This window comes from Apodemus sylvaticus, chromosome 5, assembly GCF_947179515.1.
Source record: "Apodemus sylvaticus chromosome 5, mApoSyl1.1, whole genome shotgun sequence".
Classification (NCBI taxonomy): domain Eukaryota; kingdom Metazoa; phylum Chordata; class Mammalia; order Rodentia; family Muridae; genus Apodemus; species Apodemus sylvaticus.
Window position 1 is genome coordinate 164,437,650 of NC_067476.1, and position 17,806 is coordinate 164,455,455.

The 17,806-nt window shown below is 51.0% G+C and overlaps 2 protein-coding genes across 2 annotated transcripts; one reads left to right on the forward strand and one right to left on the reverse strand.

Moving 5' to 3' along the window:
- Window positions 1-3,109: 3,109 nt before the first annotated feature.
- On the reverse strand, window positions 3,110-10,455 carry Srms (src-related kinase lacking C-terminal regulatory tyrosine and N-terminal myristylation sites). Its single transcript, XM_052184581.1, is given in 9 exon segments — window positions 3,110-3,858; window positions 4,108-4,264; window positions 4,346-4,527; window positions 5,103-5,261; window positions 5,348-5,489; window positions 6,177-6,343; window positions 6,944-7,065; window positions 9,688-9,791; window positions 9,793-10,455. Coding segments are annotated over 9 exon segments (1,527 nt in total). The 5' UTR covers window positions 10,093-10,455; the 3' UTR covers window positions 3,110-3,664.
- Window positions 10,456-16,804: 6,349 nt separating this feature from the next.
- On the forward strand, window positions 16,805-17,806 carry Fndc11 (fibronectin type III domain containing 11). Its single transcript, XM_052184583.1, has one exon. It carries the CDS (start codon window positions 16,805-16,807, stop codon window positions 17,804-17,806), a length of 1,002 nt encoding a protein of 333 aa, XP_052040543.1.

Genomic DNA, 17,806 nt, shown 5'->3' on the forward strand with positions numbered 1-17,806 from the left:
ACTTCCTCATGATGGGTAGGAGAAGAGAGCAGCCACACCCAGCACTGATTAGAGCTGGTCTATCCTAGCTCCACCCTGAAGGCCCTTCTAGCCCCTGTATATTCTTTTGTCCACAGGATAAAACCATGCTGTGTGCTCACACTCAGTGAAAGCCTGCCAGCTAAACAACCCCTTGACAAGACCTAGCCACAATTACATGGAATACCCCCATTAGATGGTGAGCACACTGGTATCAGCTGAAGCCTTATCTTCTCAAGGTGTGAGTCTGAGGGCTAAAGGATGGGGAGGGGAGCAGTGGAGGGAGATTTCAAGGATGGTGAGCAGGTTTCTAGAACAGAGTAGAGAGCAAAGCAATGACTTTTCTATATGCAAACAGAAACAAACTCCTTTACACTGGCTGGTCCCTCCTGCCAAAGGAGAAAGCCTTCCCCCTGAACACTTGCTAACAAATACTGAGAGTTGTGAAAGAGTTGACATTCATGACAGCCGCCCTGAGTAGGTGTCTACTTTTTACACTCTGACAGGACTAGATCTAGACATGGCATCAAGGAAATAGGCAGGGCCTGAGTTGGAGACAAGGAAGAAACTGGTAGGGTTTGGGGGTAGTGAGGGTTTTGTGAGACCTGTGAGCTAAAAGGACATACTCCAGACTGAGTGTTTGCCATGACTCGTGTTCCTTGAGCTGAGGACACTCAGATCCTGTCTATCCTGGAGAAGCCACCCAAGACAGCATGCTAGACCACAGCATGACAGCTGGAGAGCCAAGGGGATCCAAGGGATAGGAAGGCATGAACATTTGTGTGGGCTGTGGGCTGAGCTAGAGTGCCTCCCGATATCCTTGAGACATGTCTGTAGTCCACAGACCTCAGATCAAGAAGCAAGCATTGTCCTGCCTTCCAGATAAGGACACAAAAGGGGCAGCCACAAAAGGTAATAGCTAGGAAGGGCCCACAGCACCAGAGTCTCTGCAGCCCTACCACCCTCTTCCCCAGGTTTCCTACCTGCTCTGTGGCCCCCAGGGTCTCTTTTAGTTCACCTCCCATGCTACCCCAATTCCTAGTAGTCCTACCTTTGACTGCTCCAGTCTGTCCCTCCTCCTCCCATTGAACCCTGAGAACTTCAAAGATTCTCTGTCTCCAGTGTGGCCCTGACAACCCTTCTCACTCTGACTGATCCTGTTGTGTCCACTATGGGGTGCTCCTACACACCCTGGAGGACAGATACAAAGAGGGGTGGAAAAGGAAACTGGAAAGTCTGTAAGGGTGAATCACCTGGGAAATAACATCATATTAAACTATGTATTTGTTCTCTCTCTCTCTCTCTCTCTCTCTCTCTCTCTCTCTCTCTCTCTCTCTCTCTCTCTCTCTCCTTTCTTTTTAGGTAGGGGAGTGCTGTTATGGTGGTGGTGGTGGTAGTGGTGGTGGTGGTGGTACTTCATGCTGATAATCAAATCCTGACCCACATGCTGAACAAATGTTCTACCGTTGAGAACTGTGCCGGGCCTTCCTTGAGTTTTCTTTCATGGAAGAGACAAAGCACTACTCACCTGCTTTCTATTGGGATGAACAGCAACATGCATTACTTAGTAGCTTCACACCTACCCAGCCTAGCTCAGTTCCCAGTAAGGTGTGCGGAAGGGTGGATCAATATAGGAAGAGAGAAGAGGGATAAGAATTGCTAGTGGTAGAAGTCAGTCTCAAGAACTCCACAGTTGTGCCCTCCTACCCCCACCCCCCAGCCCCCACCCTGGTTTGCTCCAGGGTCCTCAAGTCTCAAGCCTCTGAGCTTAAGCTATATCCTGGACAACCACATGTCCCTAAATGAGACCCGTGGGCAACTCTATCAGTGATACATCAGGTCACCCAAAAGTACCTGGCCTCTCCCAGGAGGACCAAACCTACTCATCTTTGGCTGATTAGATATTCAGGAATGTGCCAGGATCTGGTCAAACCAGCTTCCATGGCTTGACTATAATCCCAGCACCATCCTTCTCTCCAGGCTGTGCCACCCTATCTATCCCTAGAGCCCTCATAGTGTAACTGATGGTAGCCCCTTAACATCAGAATACTATCGTCTTATGCCATATAAGCTCTTGGGACCACACTTTTGCTCTGTGTGCTGGCAAAGCAGGGACCCCATAAGCAGCCAACTTCCAGTTGCAAATTCTTTCCCTTCAACCTCCCTGAATCAGATCTGTAGGATAAGGCATAGGCAGGGCCATGCCTCACCCAATTCCACTGCCTTGTCTACCTATAAAGACCAATGTCAGTATACTCTGTCAGCTTGGCCTCCATAGCTCCTAGGACCATCCTGCTCCAAACCTGCCTCCCCATGAGAAAGCCCATAACTGCCTAACCCCCAAAATCTTTGCTCTAGTTGAAGGGTCACTTTACACATGAGGTTCAGTTTCCAGGTCCTTCTTAGCCAATGTCCAAATGTGGTCAGTGATCATGAGCAAATTGGCCTTGGTGAGTGCAGAGTTGTTTTCAAATTCCATCCCCTCTAGGGACTGCCATTCTCTCTGCTCCACAGCCTTCTGGGTACAACTGGTAGGAGAGTGGAATGGACTTGGGTCCCTGAACAAAGTCCCCATCTCCTACCCCCCCCCCCAGTATGCTACCCTTATGCACATAGAAGTGTTGAATGATCCAGGGCCCAACTTTTCAAGGTGTTACCCTCAAAAAAGTGGCCCATGGGGGCTTTGCCTCAGAGAATAATTTATGTGGTTGTCAACATCCTACCTTTATCTACCCAGTCCTGCCAACCAGAAAATTCTGCCCCCTAACCACTGCCCATCAACCAAAGAAACAGTCTCAAAACATCATTCCTCTGCATCTAGAAATGGCCTTGCATGTGCTGATCACAAAACAGTCAGTCTCCCCTTCCTGAAGCTGAAGAGCCTTCTGGGTTCAGTCCCAGGCCAGGGTGACAGAAAGGGCTGCTCACTTAGCTCTAGCAGTGTCCACCATTAATGTCACAGGGTCCACACTGTAATGCAGTTCTGGCTCTGGGGTGTTGTCTAACTCTCCCTCCCTTGTTAGAGAGCCTCCAGCATTCCATTCTGGGAACTGGAATGTGAAACCACCGGAACATGTTTATTGAAGCTGACTTTAAGTTCCTAAGGTTTACTAGTACCTGTGGGGCACTGGGTAGGGGCAGGCGATGCTGCTGTCCCCTAAGAGGTCATAGTATGTACTGGTTCACAGCCAGGCCTAGTGTTATCTACTTAACCCAATCCACAAGAAGACCTGGGGAAAGTGGGCCTTTTCATCCTTGATTCTAGGAGGGAGCTGAGGACAAGGAGGAAACTACTGGTTCTCATCTGTCCAGCACATCCTTGCGGCTCCTCTTCTATATTTTATCAACACTTTGGAGACTGTGTCAGGAGGAAGACACCAGCCTTCATATCTGATTGAGTGCTCATGACCAGGCCCAGTCTGCACGCATCCATCTGTTGTGCACATGTAGGTACATGTGTCTCTCGGTTGTATACATGTAAGTAGCAGCCTGTGTCAGTGAAGGAGCCCCAGTGTTGGAGCCCAGAGTTCTCTGTGATCCTCAGTTGTGAGGTATCTCCCATGGACACTGATGACAAATGTTTCCTTGGGAAACACCCTTCAGGAAGCGGCAGCCCTAGTTGCTACCGGAGGGTCTGGAGACCTTGTCACGTGAGGCCCAGATGGAGGCGTCTGTTTATGGCATTCAGCTTCTCCCTCAGTGTGGCAAAGGTGGGACGCTCCTCCGGGCTGTTCTTCCAGCACTCTACCATGAGCACATAGACCTCTGCTGGGCAGACAGCTGGGCGTGGCAGCCGGTATCCACGACTAATCTGCTGTAGTGTCTCGTGGTTGGTCATTCCTGATAAGGGCCAGCAAGAGGACCAGACAGCAGCTGCCTTGATTCTGCCTAGGTGCCACCAAAGAGATTATCCCACCCCCAGCCTCTGCATGACCAGTCTGTGCTGGTACTCCAGCCCCTATGCTGGTACCTCTGGGGGTCAGTGACTCCCAGGGCACCATACATCTCCTCCCTCAGACTGGATCCCAGGCTACTTCCCTCAGACTAAACTTTCCCTGATGAGTCATGATCTCTTCTCAGACAGCTTACCTTCATAGGGACACTGGCCATAAGTGAAAACCTCATACAGCAGGATGCCAAAGGACCAGACATCTGACTTTTGCGAAAAGACACGGTAATTAGCAGCCTCGGGTGCAGTCCACTTGACAGGGATCTTGGAGCCACTGCTTGGGGAGTAGACATCGTCCTGGGGATGAGGTATAATGGTTGGGGATTCAGAGTAGTGTTTTCCCCTCTGCAGGGGTCAGGAGCCCAAAGCCCCACTAACCTTGAGCAGTCTGGCCAGGCCAAAATCAGCTACCTTGCAGGTGAGGTCATCCCCCACCAGCACGTTCCTGGCAGCCAAATCCCGGTGGACGACACGCCGCTCCTCCAGGTAGCTCATGCCCTCAGCTACCTGGCAGGCAAATCCCAATAGATGAGGCAGGCTCAGGGTCTTTCCCTCAGGGCCTGCAGAGAGAGGGGCTCAGGGGTCAGGGTTGGGTGGCAGTCCTCATAAGGGCACAGGATAATGGCTGGTAAGGCAAGTGCACATAACTGCACATGCACACACATGCTTCCTCTGTGTCTTGGTTGCCCCATCTCTGTGAGAGGGATGGAGGGCAGCACCTACCAAGGCCCAGTAGACAATGAATAACATGGAAAAGGAAGTCACTACAAAACCTCAAGCACAACCTGCTTCTTGGTACCTGCCTGTGACCCCAAGGGAGATACTACCCAACCTGGACTGGGTCCAAGACAGCATATCAGAGGTCAGTGACACAAAGTCGCTCATGCCCTAGCTTCAGAACTATCAGGATTTGACTACATAGCCTTTAGCCAAATATAGGCCTGGACCAGATCCTTGTCCTCATTAGATCATTAGGACCAGGTGTCTGCTACCTGGGCCACATGTGTCTCTTACAAAGGCCTAAGGATCCTTCTTTGTGGACCCAGGGTATGAATGCTATCGTCAGGGTTAATGGATGTAGCTGCTACAGGGCGGGGGTAGGAACAGTATTCCCGCCCAAGTAGAGGTTACTCACTGCCCAGGTAGACCTGCAAGTTGCCCCTGCCCATGAGTTCAGTAACGATGTACACAGGTTCACCCAGGGAGCATATAGCGTGCAGACGGATCAGCCGCTCATGCCTCAAGCTCTTCAGTGCCTCAATCTCCTTGGCGAGGTCTGCCAGCTTCATGTCAGCTGTAAAAAAGGTGTTGCTCCAGGACTGTGTGTAGCCACCACTGCCCTGGGCTCCAGGATCAGAGGGCAATGCTACAGGGCCTCACCTGATTTGATAACCTTCACTGCCACAGGTATAGAGCCCAGCCACAGGCCTTCCCACACCTCCCCGAAGAAGCCTTCACCCAGCTTTCTCCGAAGGACAAATTCTGAACGTGGCCGTTCCCACTCATCCGGAGCCAAGGGCATCTGTGGGAAGGGACAGTCAGTATGTTTGCTGCTTTAGACTCCCTTTGCAGAGTGGTCAGGAAGGCAGAGCTACTGTTTGAACCTAGCCTCCCTATGAGTCTCAGGAAAAATCCCAGTGTCAGGTCCCTGCCTCCCCCCCCCCTCCCCAGTGCACCCCTACTCTAGGCACAGGCTAGGACCAAAGAGAGACCAGTGCAGACCTCCAGGAGGCCACGCTGAGAGCTAGGACGCTAATTGCTTTGGTAAGGTAACTTAAGCGGCCCCTTTACCATACCCGGACATCCGTTCGAAAACACTCATTACAATCCTGGCTAGGCTGTCATTACAGAACCAGAGAAACCAGATTGCTGCCCTGGACCCAGTAATACAAGATACTGGGGGAAAATAGTATCTCTACTCTCAGCTTCTGCCCTCAGGGCTGGGAGCAACTGTGGGTACCTTCCTCACACTGGCCTTGACTCCTCCTGATGCCCTGTAGAATTGGGTGCACACTATACCCCTTGGAGATCCCCAATTTTCCAACAGCCTCAGAGTAGATAAAACTGCCGAAGGGGGCCAACTCCATCAGAATAAAGAAATCATAGGACACTAGCATTTCCCAGTCAAGTCTAAGACAGAGGCTTGCCAAGAGACTCCGAGACAAGGGTTCCCAGTGGTCCCCAGGTATGGGGAGACTCTCAGGTCCACCTGGGGTATGCAGGGCTGCAACAGAGGGTTCTGGATCAGCTTCCAGTTGGTCTTGTAGTAAGCCAGCAATGCATCCAGGTTGGGGAAGAGTCGGCCTTCCTGCAGGTATAGGCTGCCATTGGGTGCCATGCAGATGCGGTAGTGGCAGACTTTGGCCTGGGCTCTGACTGGAGACAGAGATGGAAACCAGTGCCTTGGCTACACATGCCTCAGATACCCACACCCCAATATCCCAAGTGGCTTTGCACAGATTGATCATGGGGTCATTGAGGTGGACCATAGTCTGTGCAAGAAGGGGCATGCATGGTCAAGCTATAGGCCCCAGGACAGTCAGGGAGCACTGGGGAAAAAGAGTGTTAATGGAATGCTAACTCTGCTAGGTAGCAAATGGTGGAAGTGGGAAAAGAAAGAAAGAGGAAGGAATAAAGGAAGAAAGAAAGAAGGGACGGGAAGAAGGGAGGGAGGAATGGAGGGAAGGGGAGAGAAGAAGAGGGGGGGAAGGAGGGAAGGAAGGAGGGAGGGAGGAAGAAAGGGAGGGAAGAATAAAGGGAAGAAGGGGAAGGGAGAGAAAGAGAGAAAAAGAGAGAGAGAGACAGAGAGACAGAGAAACAGACAGAGAGAGAGGAAGGGAGGAAGGGAGGGTGCTTGATAACTACCATGTCTATATGAAAGGCTGCCCCAAGGCCAAGGAGGTCTGGCCTAGGAGAGCTGAGCAAGATGTCCCCCACCCACCCAGTAAATGAAGTCTTGAGGGGTTGTTCAAGTACCTGACAGAGAATATCCCCCGATGCTGCTTTCGCTGGGCCGGATGAGGAAGGCCCCTGGTGCATTGGCAGGAGACAAAAGCAACTGCTGGGCCTGAGTCCTGCTGATCCCACTGAAGTACCAACTGCAAATCCAGGACACAGTAGTCATCTTTTAGGCCCAGCTATGTGACCCTGGCAAGGTGCGAGGCCTCAACTGCCCTGCTGTCTCTCAGGGAGGAAATGTGCCCAGTGCCTGAAGCTGGGGGTCCCAGGCCACCACCATCAGGTGACTGGAAGTTCCTTCGCACAGGTATGACTATCCACTCATTTGGGCCACTGGTGCTATTACTCTAACATAACTACCAGGCCTCATCCAAAACCCCAAACTTAAAACTGCCAAATAACTGTGGGGGGCCAGCAAAGCTGCCCCAGAAGTACCCATAGAACTCTAGTATGGCCAGGGACCCTAGGTGTCACCTGACTGGGCATTGCTCATCTGAAGGTTGGCTACTTAGGAGCTCGGAGCCCCAGAAGAGGGAGACTAAGCCAGCGTGGGTAGGATGTTAGCAGAGGTAGATAGTTGAAGTTGGGGGGGGGGGCAGTGTTCTAAGTACCTTGTGCCCTCTGAAAGGCCATGCCTAGGTGGGCCAGACCCTGAGTATTAAGTCACATTAGGTACCTCAGGTATGGCTCCATTCACTTCTCTCTCTCTCTCTCTCTCTCTCTCTCTCTCTCTCTCTCTCTCTCTCTCTCTCTCCTCCCTCCCTCCCTTCTTTCTCTCTCTCTCTTTTCCTCCCTCCCTCCCTTCTCTCTCTCTCTCTCTCTCTCTTTCTTTCTTTCTTTCTTTCTTTCTTTCTTTCTTTCTTTCTTTCTTTCTTTGAGACAGGATCTCAGTATGTAGTCTTGGCTGGCCACTACATAGACAAGGCTGGCCTTGTCTCTCAAACTCAGAGATCCATCTGCTTCAGCCTCCAAGTGCTGGGATTACCATGCTTGGCCACTCCATTCATTCTCAGGAGGCGGAAGCAACCCCAGAAAGATAAAGTCAGTCCCAGATGCACCCTACTGTATGCATCTCTGCTCTCCAAGGCCCAAAGTTCCACAGCTGGCTCAACTTCACATCCAAGCTTTTCCACTTCTAAGAGGTTTCAGGAACCAGTGGGTTGGGGACCACAGCAATGCACAAAAAGACTCTTAGTCCCTCAGTCCCTTTAGATGGAGGCAAGGTAGTGGAGATACTCAGTGTGATTCAGGTTAACCCACAAAAGGACAGACAGGCCAGCCCCTCTCCCAGAGATTCACAGCAGAGGAACCAGCATAGCCAGAGTGTGGGCCTGGGCTAGGGAGGGAGGGATGAACACAGATGAGACAGAAAGATATAAGAAAGTAAGGAGATGGAGGCCAAGGACTGACAAGGATACAGATGGAGCCTAGGCTAGCCCCTTGAAGCTTCCTGTCTCTCTACTGAGAACCAGGGAATTGAGAAAATCTGGCAGGTGAAGAGTCTCTAGGGATGAGGTCCCTTCTCAGCACAGCAAGACTGTGTGTGCATGGGGGATGGGGGTGTGGGACCAGAAGTGGGAGTTTCTCCAACATAGTCCCAGACTTTCCTTGAAGCCATGACAGGGGTACAAGCCACTATGGGATATAGCTGGGCTTCTGTGAGCTGTAGAGGATATGCCTCAGGAGTCTCTCCCTAGGTGATGGGGCCAGGTGTTTGAGACTAATGATACCATAAGTGTGGTGAGCTCTTTGATCTCCAGGTCAGGCAGTCATTAGTTCTCCATTAGCAACCCTACTTCCAGGAGCCCAGCCCTGACTTCCATGCTGCCTGTTCCATGAACAGGACTGTTCCTAAGTTCCGTCTCCCATACCTGGGTGACTGAGAGATCCCTCCATTAAAACAGCTGCTCGGCCTAGTCCACTTACTGTTGAAGACCAGGAAACAGACATGGGCCTTGTGTCTGGATCCTTTTCCTATGACTCTACTTTGCCAGTCAAACAAAACCTCCTGGGAGGTTGTAACTGCTGAGGGGTCCTCAGGAGACTAGAGATGAATCGGAGCAATGCTAGGTAGGACCTGAGGACTCCAGCCAGGACCAGGTGGGTGTAAGACCAGGGACAGTTTCATAGACAAGCTCTTCAGCTTCCATCTTATTTTTTTGCTCAGCATGAACCCTGCTGTATGACCCTCCTGGTATGCCACTCACTGCCAGTGACTGCCCAGCCTTGGGGACAGAGAGTAAGCTCTTCCCCATACTCACTCAAACACTGAGATGTTTGGGTGAATATGAATAAAGAGGGGCATGTGAACACTTGGCTCTGGCCTGGTTTGTAGCAACTAGAAGTACTGGGGACCCAGAGCCACTTAGAGGCTCAGGTGTGCACCCCCCCCCCCCAACCTTCCCAGCTTCCCAAACATGGCAAGGGCATCTCAGACCTCAGCCCCTGGCCTGGAAGCGGTAAACACTCACTGTAGACTGTAGCAACCTCCGTATGGAGGCAGGGTCCTGAAGTGACTAGAGGAGTAGCTGTTCTATTCAACAACTGGTTCTCTGGACTTGCTCACTCCTGGATCCTCCCTCAGCAATGCAGCTCTTCCTATTGTACTACCCTGGCACACCTGTCTGCTCAGCCCGGTGCCAGCAGGCACTCAATAAGCCCTCACTAACTGTAAGCAGGTATTTCCTACTCTCAAAACCTCGACTTACTCATTGGGCTTGGCAGCCTTTTAGCAGCCCTACCTTCCAAGACCAGATACTTACGGTTGGTCTGAGGGCGTCTCCGGGGTAGCCTTGGCAAGGTAGGTGACTGGAACTAGTCCGGTGCTGGGCGGCCCAGAAAGCTTTTGGGCAAAGATGTAGTCCCCCCTCCTCCTTGAGGGCGTAGAGTCTGTCCCCGCGACTGACGCTCAGTTCCTCTGCACATCGAGCAGTGAAGTCGTAGAGCGCGCGGAAGAGTCGGGCGCGTGGGGCTGGGAAGCTACAAGTTTCAACGGCAGCGGGTTGCTCTGGCACTGGGTTGTCGTCGTCGTGTCCCTGGATCCTGGGGATGTCTTCCTCTGACTCAGCCGCTGGCCATATCTTATCCCAGAAAAAGGACAAGAAAGTGAGCCGCTTCCGGAGGAAGAGCTCCATGCCTAGGGGGCCTGGTTGAGGACGAAGGCGCATGGAGCCGACTTCGGGTCAGTACTCTGGGACCTCCGTGCTGCCGCTGAGAAGGCTGAGAACTACAGCCATGCACTAGGATCCCAGGGTGCAAGAAAGAAACCGGAAAGGCTGGTGGGACAGCCAGGCTTACCCTGGGCTTCCTGCCCACGTCTCTACTTGGCACGGATGGGAAGCGACAGGTGACACCGACCCTAACCCTAAGGAGGTCACTACAAAGTGCTCCTTAATTAGGCACACAAACAAATCAGTTTCCCGGATCGTGTATCAATACGAGGGGCGAAGGGGTCAGTCCCAGGACCACACAGGCTGCTCCTCCTATTCTACACACTCTTCTACAGCTGTGCGCTCTGGTGATCTCTGCCGGAGTTAAAAGCCGCTGGGCTTGAGATTCTTGTCCCAGTAGGCTACTAGGGTGAGAAAGAGTTGGGCGGAGTCTGCGAGAAGGGCGGAGTAGAGGGAGGGCCTTCTGGAACAAGCTGCCCTTATCATCCCCACTAACTAACAGACAGGTTGCAGGGACTTGCTTTTCCCTGCTAGCTGGGCAAGTGCAACCAGCAGCCGCCCTGGGAGAGGGGTCGACAAAGGGAGCAGTTCATAACCAGAGGCCCTATTTCTGTGAAACACTGGCTTTTAAAATGTTGGCTCTTTAACATAAAACACCACCTCCCACTCGCATCAGGGCCAGAAGAAAGTAGCTATGTGCAGCCTGTCCAACTCAGCGGTGGCCTCTGAAGCAACTGCTCAGCATATAGTAAGCTCTTGCTGTCCTGATTCCTGTGTTATAAAATGAGATGCTGGTAGTAATCTCCAGGGGATCAGTGAAGGGCCAGGTACATAGGTGATCATGGGGTACGATTTCTGAGCCAGGAGATGCTTAATACCACTGCAGGGAGGAGGAGACTCAGATATCTAAGACCTCAGCTTGGGTATATAACTGGGGGGTCAACATTCAAGGGAAAGGGTAGTGGGTAAGCCTCTTACCCAGTCCTGGATTATGATGCTGTGCAATGAAGCAAGCTGCCTGCTACCCAATTTTTCACTGTCGGGTAAGGGAGACCAGGTTCAAGCCAGCTCAGTTCTTAGGAATGTTTTAATCTGAGGAGGGATCTCCCTTGCAGGCTTATTGCCTATTTGTTGTCTTCTTGTTCCTGAGCACAGCACCCTGAGCATCTGAATGGATACTACTAAGCTTCCATATGTATTTGCTATAGACCCTTCATGTACTAACTATACTTCAAATAAATCGAACAGGTGTGATTCCTGTTCCTTCTCCATCTACAGATGCTTCTCTGAAGCATCTGGGCATTTGTAAGTTCTGAGGTACCAGAGATACCTAGAAACTTACTGGCTTTGTCCTCCCAGCATCCCAAGTGGCTGAATCCCAGACCCTGGCTTGGGCAGCCAGGAAGGGACAGGAGCCCTAAGGTGCAACAAGGTCCACGTCATAGAGATACAGCCTGTTGGAAGTGGGTGTGCAGAAAAGGAAATTATAAATACAAAAATAAGAGAAGTAACAGAAGGAGCCCTGAATCTCACACCCACCAGCTTTGTGGAGAATTTGTCTCTACCTGCCTTGCCAGGTATAAATGGAGATTTGTATACCCAAGTCCTCAATGTTAACAATGTACTTCCCTGATAAGAAATTAAGCTTCCTCAGATATCCACAGCCAAACATTAGACAGGGGGAAGGATTGAAGACCTAGAAGTAGATGGGAGCACCACAGGAAGACAGAGTCAACAAACCTGGACCCCTGGAAGCTCTCAGAACCTGAGCCACCAACCAAAGAACAAACATGGGCTGGATCAAGGACTTCTGGCATATGCCTGCCCTGTCTAACCTCAGTGGGAGAGGATACACCTAATATGGCAAAGACTTGATATGCTAGGGTTGAGGGATTGGGGGGGCATCTTCTCAGAGAAGGGGGATGGGGGAAGAACTCAGTGAGGGAAGGGCCAGAGTGGAAGCAACATTTGGGATGTTAATTAATGTTGATAATTTTTTAAAAAGAAATTAAGCTTCCTATCTTCAGGCCATGAAGCCACAGGGAGATTCCCTCTGCATCGAGCATGGTGAAGTCAGGTCCAGGGCACTGAGTGCAGATCCCTTGCTCCTAAAACACCAGGTCTGCATCTCAGGGATCCACCACATTCTAGTGCAGCTGGAGCCCAAAGAGAGTCAAGAGCAGAGGACTCTGCTCTGGCCAATGAAATAGTCTCCAGTCCTGGTCCCCAGACCTTTTATCATCTGGAGGAAAGGCTGAGAGACAGGACACTGAGAATTGCCATCAAAGAAGCCCCGAAGTAGAGGAGTTGGTTTCCTCCTCCTACAGATGAGGAAAGAGTTCAATCCCATGCCAAGATCAGAGCAGGAAGAGAATCTGTAGGATTTAGGCAGGTTTCAAAAAAAGAATTCCACCCACTTTTCAGGGACCATAACAGCTAGAAATGTACATTCTGTGTTACTGTGTGTTGCAAGTATGTAATTTGCCTTTTGGTTTTGATTTTGCAGGGGGTTACAATGAAAAGACCGCCTTAAGTCTCTTGAGACTGACTTTTTAAAAAAATATTTATTGATTTTATGTCTATGAGTACACTTTAGCTGTCTTCAGACACACCAGAAGAGGTCATCAGATCCCATTACAGATGGTTGTGAGCCACCATGTGATGTGGTTGCTGGGAATTGAACCCAGGACATCTGGAAGAGCAGTCACTGCTCTTAACCACTGAGCCGTCTCTCCAGTCCTGAGACTGACATTTAAACTGTGCTGAGACTGAAGACTATGAGGACTTCTGAAGCTGGACTTATTGCATCTTGCATCATGATACAGCCACAAGCCTAGGGTGGCCGGGGAGTGGAGTGTGGGGGTTCAGATGAGTATGTCCCTGTTAGGCCCACATATTTGATATGGACCTCTAGTTGGCTGCATTGTTGGCAAAGGATTAGATTTACCTTGTTGGAGGAGGTATGTCACTTGGGGGAAGTCTTTCAGGTTTCAAAAGCCCATACCATTCATTCCCAATTAGCTTTTTCTGCTTCCTACTTGCAGATAAAAATAGAAGCTTTCAGCTACTGCTCCAGCACCAGGTCTGCTGCCCTGATCCCCTTTATGATGATCATGGACTCACCCTCTAAATTGTAAGTCCCAATAAACTCTTCTATAAGTTCCCTTGGTCATGGTATTTTATCACAGCAATAAAAAGTCACTAAGGGGTGACTGGGAGATAGGCTCTAGAGGGTATCTCTGTGAGCACAGACTGTTCCTGTGTCCTAGTATGATCTTGTACTTCAATTTTTCAAGAATTTACATCTGGGAAAATGGATGAAGGATATGTGGGATGTAGGACCATCATTCCTTACAACTGCCATTAAGCCAAGCATGGTGGGACATGTTCTTAACCCCCAGTGTTTGGGATTAAGGCAGGTAGATCTCTGATTTTGAGACCAGCCTGGTCTACAGAGTTTCAGGCCAGTGAGGGCTATATAGTGACACCCTGTAATAAACAAAACAAAACATAAGGTCTGCATGTGAATCTGTACAACTCAAAATGAAAATTTTAGTTAAAAAATAGAGGGGCTGGAGAGATGGCTCAGAGTCTTTGAGCACTTGCTGCTTTCGCAGACCACCTGGGCTCCGTTGCCACCATCAACAAGGTGGTTTAAAAACCACCTGTGGGCTGGAGAGATAGCTCAGTGGTTAAGAGCACAGGCTGCTCTTCCAGAGGACCCACGTTCAATTCCCAGCACCCACATAGGAACTTGAGCCTATCTGTAATTTTAGTTCCAGGGCTTCTGACACCCTCACACAGATATGCATGCAAGCAAAACCACCAATGAACATAAAATAAAGAAATTAAAAAGAAAGAAACAGGGCTGGAGAGATGGCTTAGCGGTTAAGAGCACTGACTGTTCTTCCCAACAACCACATGATGGCTCATAACCATCTGTAATGAAATCTGACGTTCCCTTCCTGTGTGTCTGAAGAGAACAGTGAAAGAAAGAGAAAGAAAGAAAGAAAGAAAGAAAGAAAGAAAGAAAGAAAGAAAGAAAAATAAAAAACATCCCTAACTCCAGTTCCAGGGAATCCAATGCCCTCTTCCTACCTCAGTGGTCACAAGGCATACGGGTAAAATGCTCATATATACAAAATAAAATAAATATAAGAAAATTAAAAATTAGAAATTTAGGAATGGAAAAAAAAAAGAGGGAAGGAGTGGGCCAGAGCAGCTTTCACAGGCCCAGAGCAAGCCCAACCCCCAAGAACAGGGTAGTGAGCCTCACCCACCTCCTTCCTGAGGAAGAGCTGGGAGCTGGTATTCTTCCTGCTGCTTTTTATTCTCTCCTACTCCCCAGGGGCCAGTTTCCCTCCTGGACTTTCAGATGGCATCCCTTTCTCCAAATAATCTAGTTCTTGTCTCTGAGATCCCTCAACCTGGCCACCAGGACTAGCCTAGATGAGCACAGAGACAGCACCCATCACTTCTCCCTCCTCCCCCTCCTCCTCCAGGGCTTCTGAGGCCTGTGGCCAATGTAGGTTGACAGATAGGAAAACTACTCCCCAGTTGGTAGCAAACGAGTTAAAACCAAGTAACTCAGTCCGTACAATCTGGAAGGACTGACCGAGTGGAAAAGAGCCAGAAGTTTTCAGGTGGCTGAGACCCTGAGATCCTTGCTAGGAGTAACCCTAAGTTGGCGCTTAAAGAGGAAGGTTCTGGATAGCAAATCCAGGGGTTCAAAGCCCACTTTAGAGTATGAGAATGACTCACAACTCGAGGACTTCTTTGAGAATCCCTAGAGCTTTGGAGAGCCCATCTATCCAGACTAGCGGGGACAGGCCATGAGCTTCTGAAGGCCTGGGAAAGCTAGACCCTTTCGCCTTCCTGACTGCTGAGATGATCCTAGCCATCTATCACTTCCTTTCTCATCTTCCTTGAGACCCACAGGCCGCCACTTAACTTGGAATGTCAAGCAGGTGGCCCTTCCCTGCACTCCACTGGCACCTGCAGGCTTCTTGAGTCCCAGCAGCCAGCTATGTCCCACTCAAAGACACCAGTTTCCTGCGTTGCAGGGAACCCCATTGCAAGTCAAGCGGCCGACCCAGGCACCGCAGGCTTCTGGACTGCTGCGAGGCTCGAAGCCGCGGAACAATTCCACCAGCCGATGATGCGGTCTGAGATTGAGCTTGTTTCGACTCCGTGGGGCCCTGGACATAAATTGCTGCTGCGGTGTATCGAAACTTAGCCTTCAGATCAAGAGCTCCTTACACCTGGGCCGGATGTGCACAGCGTCACAAGGGCCAGTGGTTCCCATGGCAACAAGTAGGCCTGAGGCAGGGGGAGCGCGGATCTGGCAGTGCACCCTGCGGCTCTGGCTGGGCTCCGCACAGGAAGCGGGCCGCCAGGCACTTGCAGAGGGGGGCTGGGGCTCACGGAGGTGAACCGGAAGAGGAGTGGTAGGTAGAGGAGTTTGGGAGGTGTTCCCAGAAGCTGGGGTGGGTAGTGTCCACAGAGGGGGCGGGGGTGATTGAATAGCTTAGGTGGGAAAGTAGTTATGGAGACTTCCATTGAGCTTTCTAGCTGCAAAGAACTGTGTTAGCTCTGGGTCTTGGGGCCCTGATTTCAGCTAACACTCAGCTAGGAACCATTCTCTGCTGTCTCAGATGCGCATTCTAGCCTCTCTGATTCACACAAATCACTTTGGTCTTTGGGACATGAGGCATACTTGGATCAGTCTTCTTATCGAATTGTGTAGCTTTGAGCCAGTCATCCAGTCTCTTAGCTGTTTTCTCACTCATCTAAGCCCAGTTTCCACAACCTGAGATTTCCAAGTGAAGCCACTGGCCCAGTGCCAGGGACAGCTAGAAGGATCTTGGTCCCTTCTCCAGGGAGCTCTGGCTGCTGGGCTTTGTGGTACAAAAATAATCAGATTTGGGGGAAAGGTATGGGGACAAGGAGAGGAGGGCTGACTGTGGAGTCAACAGTTCCAACTTTGGGATAAACTATACAGGAGCATACACCCCTGGAGTCTCAAGGATGTGATGAGAAGACTGAGCACAGGAATTGGAGGGCAGGCAGCCTGGGTAACAGAGTGAGATGTTATGTCAAAATCAAAAGTGACCATGGAGGAAGACCAACCTATAGCCTTAGACTCCCTATCTGTGGAATGGTGGGATAGGATCTACCCTGTTCTTGGCCACACAAGGCCCCCCCCCCTTTATGTGAAGATGGTGTAGAGTCTTGTCTTTAGTTAGCGTTGTCCCTGAGCATTTGCACCCCTGCAGCGCACCAGGTCTCTGGAGAGGTTTCTGGGAAGCATGGGGAATTATCCATCAGTGCCCCAAGGATCATCCTGAGCTTCTTCACAGACCCATGGGCACAGACCCATGTTAGGTGAGGAACCTGAGGCTTATGATCTGTCTTAAAACTAGTCAACATCCCAGAGTGTCTCCCTAGGCTACTCTAATCCCTATAGCCCATTCTCTCTGATCACCACAAAATACTATTGGTCCCTTGATAGAAGTTATCATCTGCTTTTGCCTAATACCCAGCTTACTATACTGTCCCTTGAGGGGTCTCTGATCAGAAAACTGTGGCCCAGGGGAGAGCAAAGGTCATTAAGGGACAGAGGCTGATGAGGGGCAGAAGGCCTAGGTTGGAGGCAGAGCCAATCTGATCTCACAGCTGATGCCTAGTTCTTACCCTCAGCTCCCAGACAATGAACTTCCAGGTGACAGGCCTGGCCCTGGACAAAATGAAGCTGGACAGTCCACATTCCTTCCTGGACTCAGAGGAGGTGGAGGAGGCAGAGGACCAGCAGCTGCTGGAGCCAGAGGCTTGGAGGACGTACATGGAGCGCCGCAATGTGCTGCGTGAGTTCCTGACCACAGACCTGAGCCCCCAGTTGCTCAAGCGCCACCATGCCCGCATGCAGCTGCTCAAGAAGTGTTCCTACTATATTGAGATCCTCCCTAAGCACTTGGCCCTGGGTGACCAGAACCCACTGGTGCTGCCTAACACCATGTTCCAGCTTATCGATCCCTGGAAGTTTCAGCGCATGAAGAAGGTGGGCACAGCACAGACCAAGATCCAGCTCCTGCTGCTCGGGGACCTGCTGGAGCAGCTGGACCATGGCCGGGCAGCTCTGGATGCCCTACTTGAGGCCCCTGACCCACGGCCCTTCCTGGCAGGCTGGGGGCTTGTGGAGCAGCAGTTGGCAGACCTGTCAGTTGTCATGGACAACTTCCTGGCCATGATGGTACCAGGACACCTGCATGTCAAGCACCGCCTGGTATCTGACATTGGAGCCACCAAAATCCCACACATCCGGCTTATGCTGAGCACGAAGATGCCAGTTATGTTTGACCGGAAGGAGTCAGTGGCCCATCAGGACTGGGTCAGCCTGCGCTGGTTTGTAACCATCCAACCGGCAGCACCAGAGCAGTATGAACTGCGCTTCAAGCTGTTGGAGCCGAGGACACAACAGGAGTGTACACAGTGTGGCATAGTCCCTGTGGCTGCCTGCACCTTTGATGTCCACAACCTGTTGCCCAACCGTACCTACAAGTTCACTATCAAGAGGGCAGAAAGCTACACCCTGGTGTATGAGCCCTGGCGGGACAGCCTCACCTTGCAGACCACGCCAGGACCCCCTGAAGGGCCTGCCCCCAGTCGGCTGGGTAAGCCCAGCCTGTCCCTGACCACACCTTCTGAGAGATGA

Coding starts and splice junctions, on each gene's coding strand:
- Fndc11 (XM_052184583.1), top strand. CDS start 16,805: ATGAACTTCCAGGTGACAGGCCTGGCCCTGGACAAAATGAAGCTGGAC.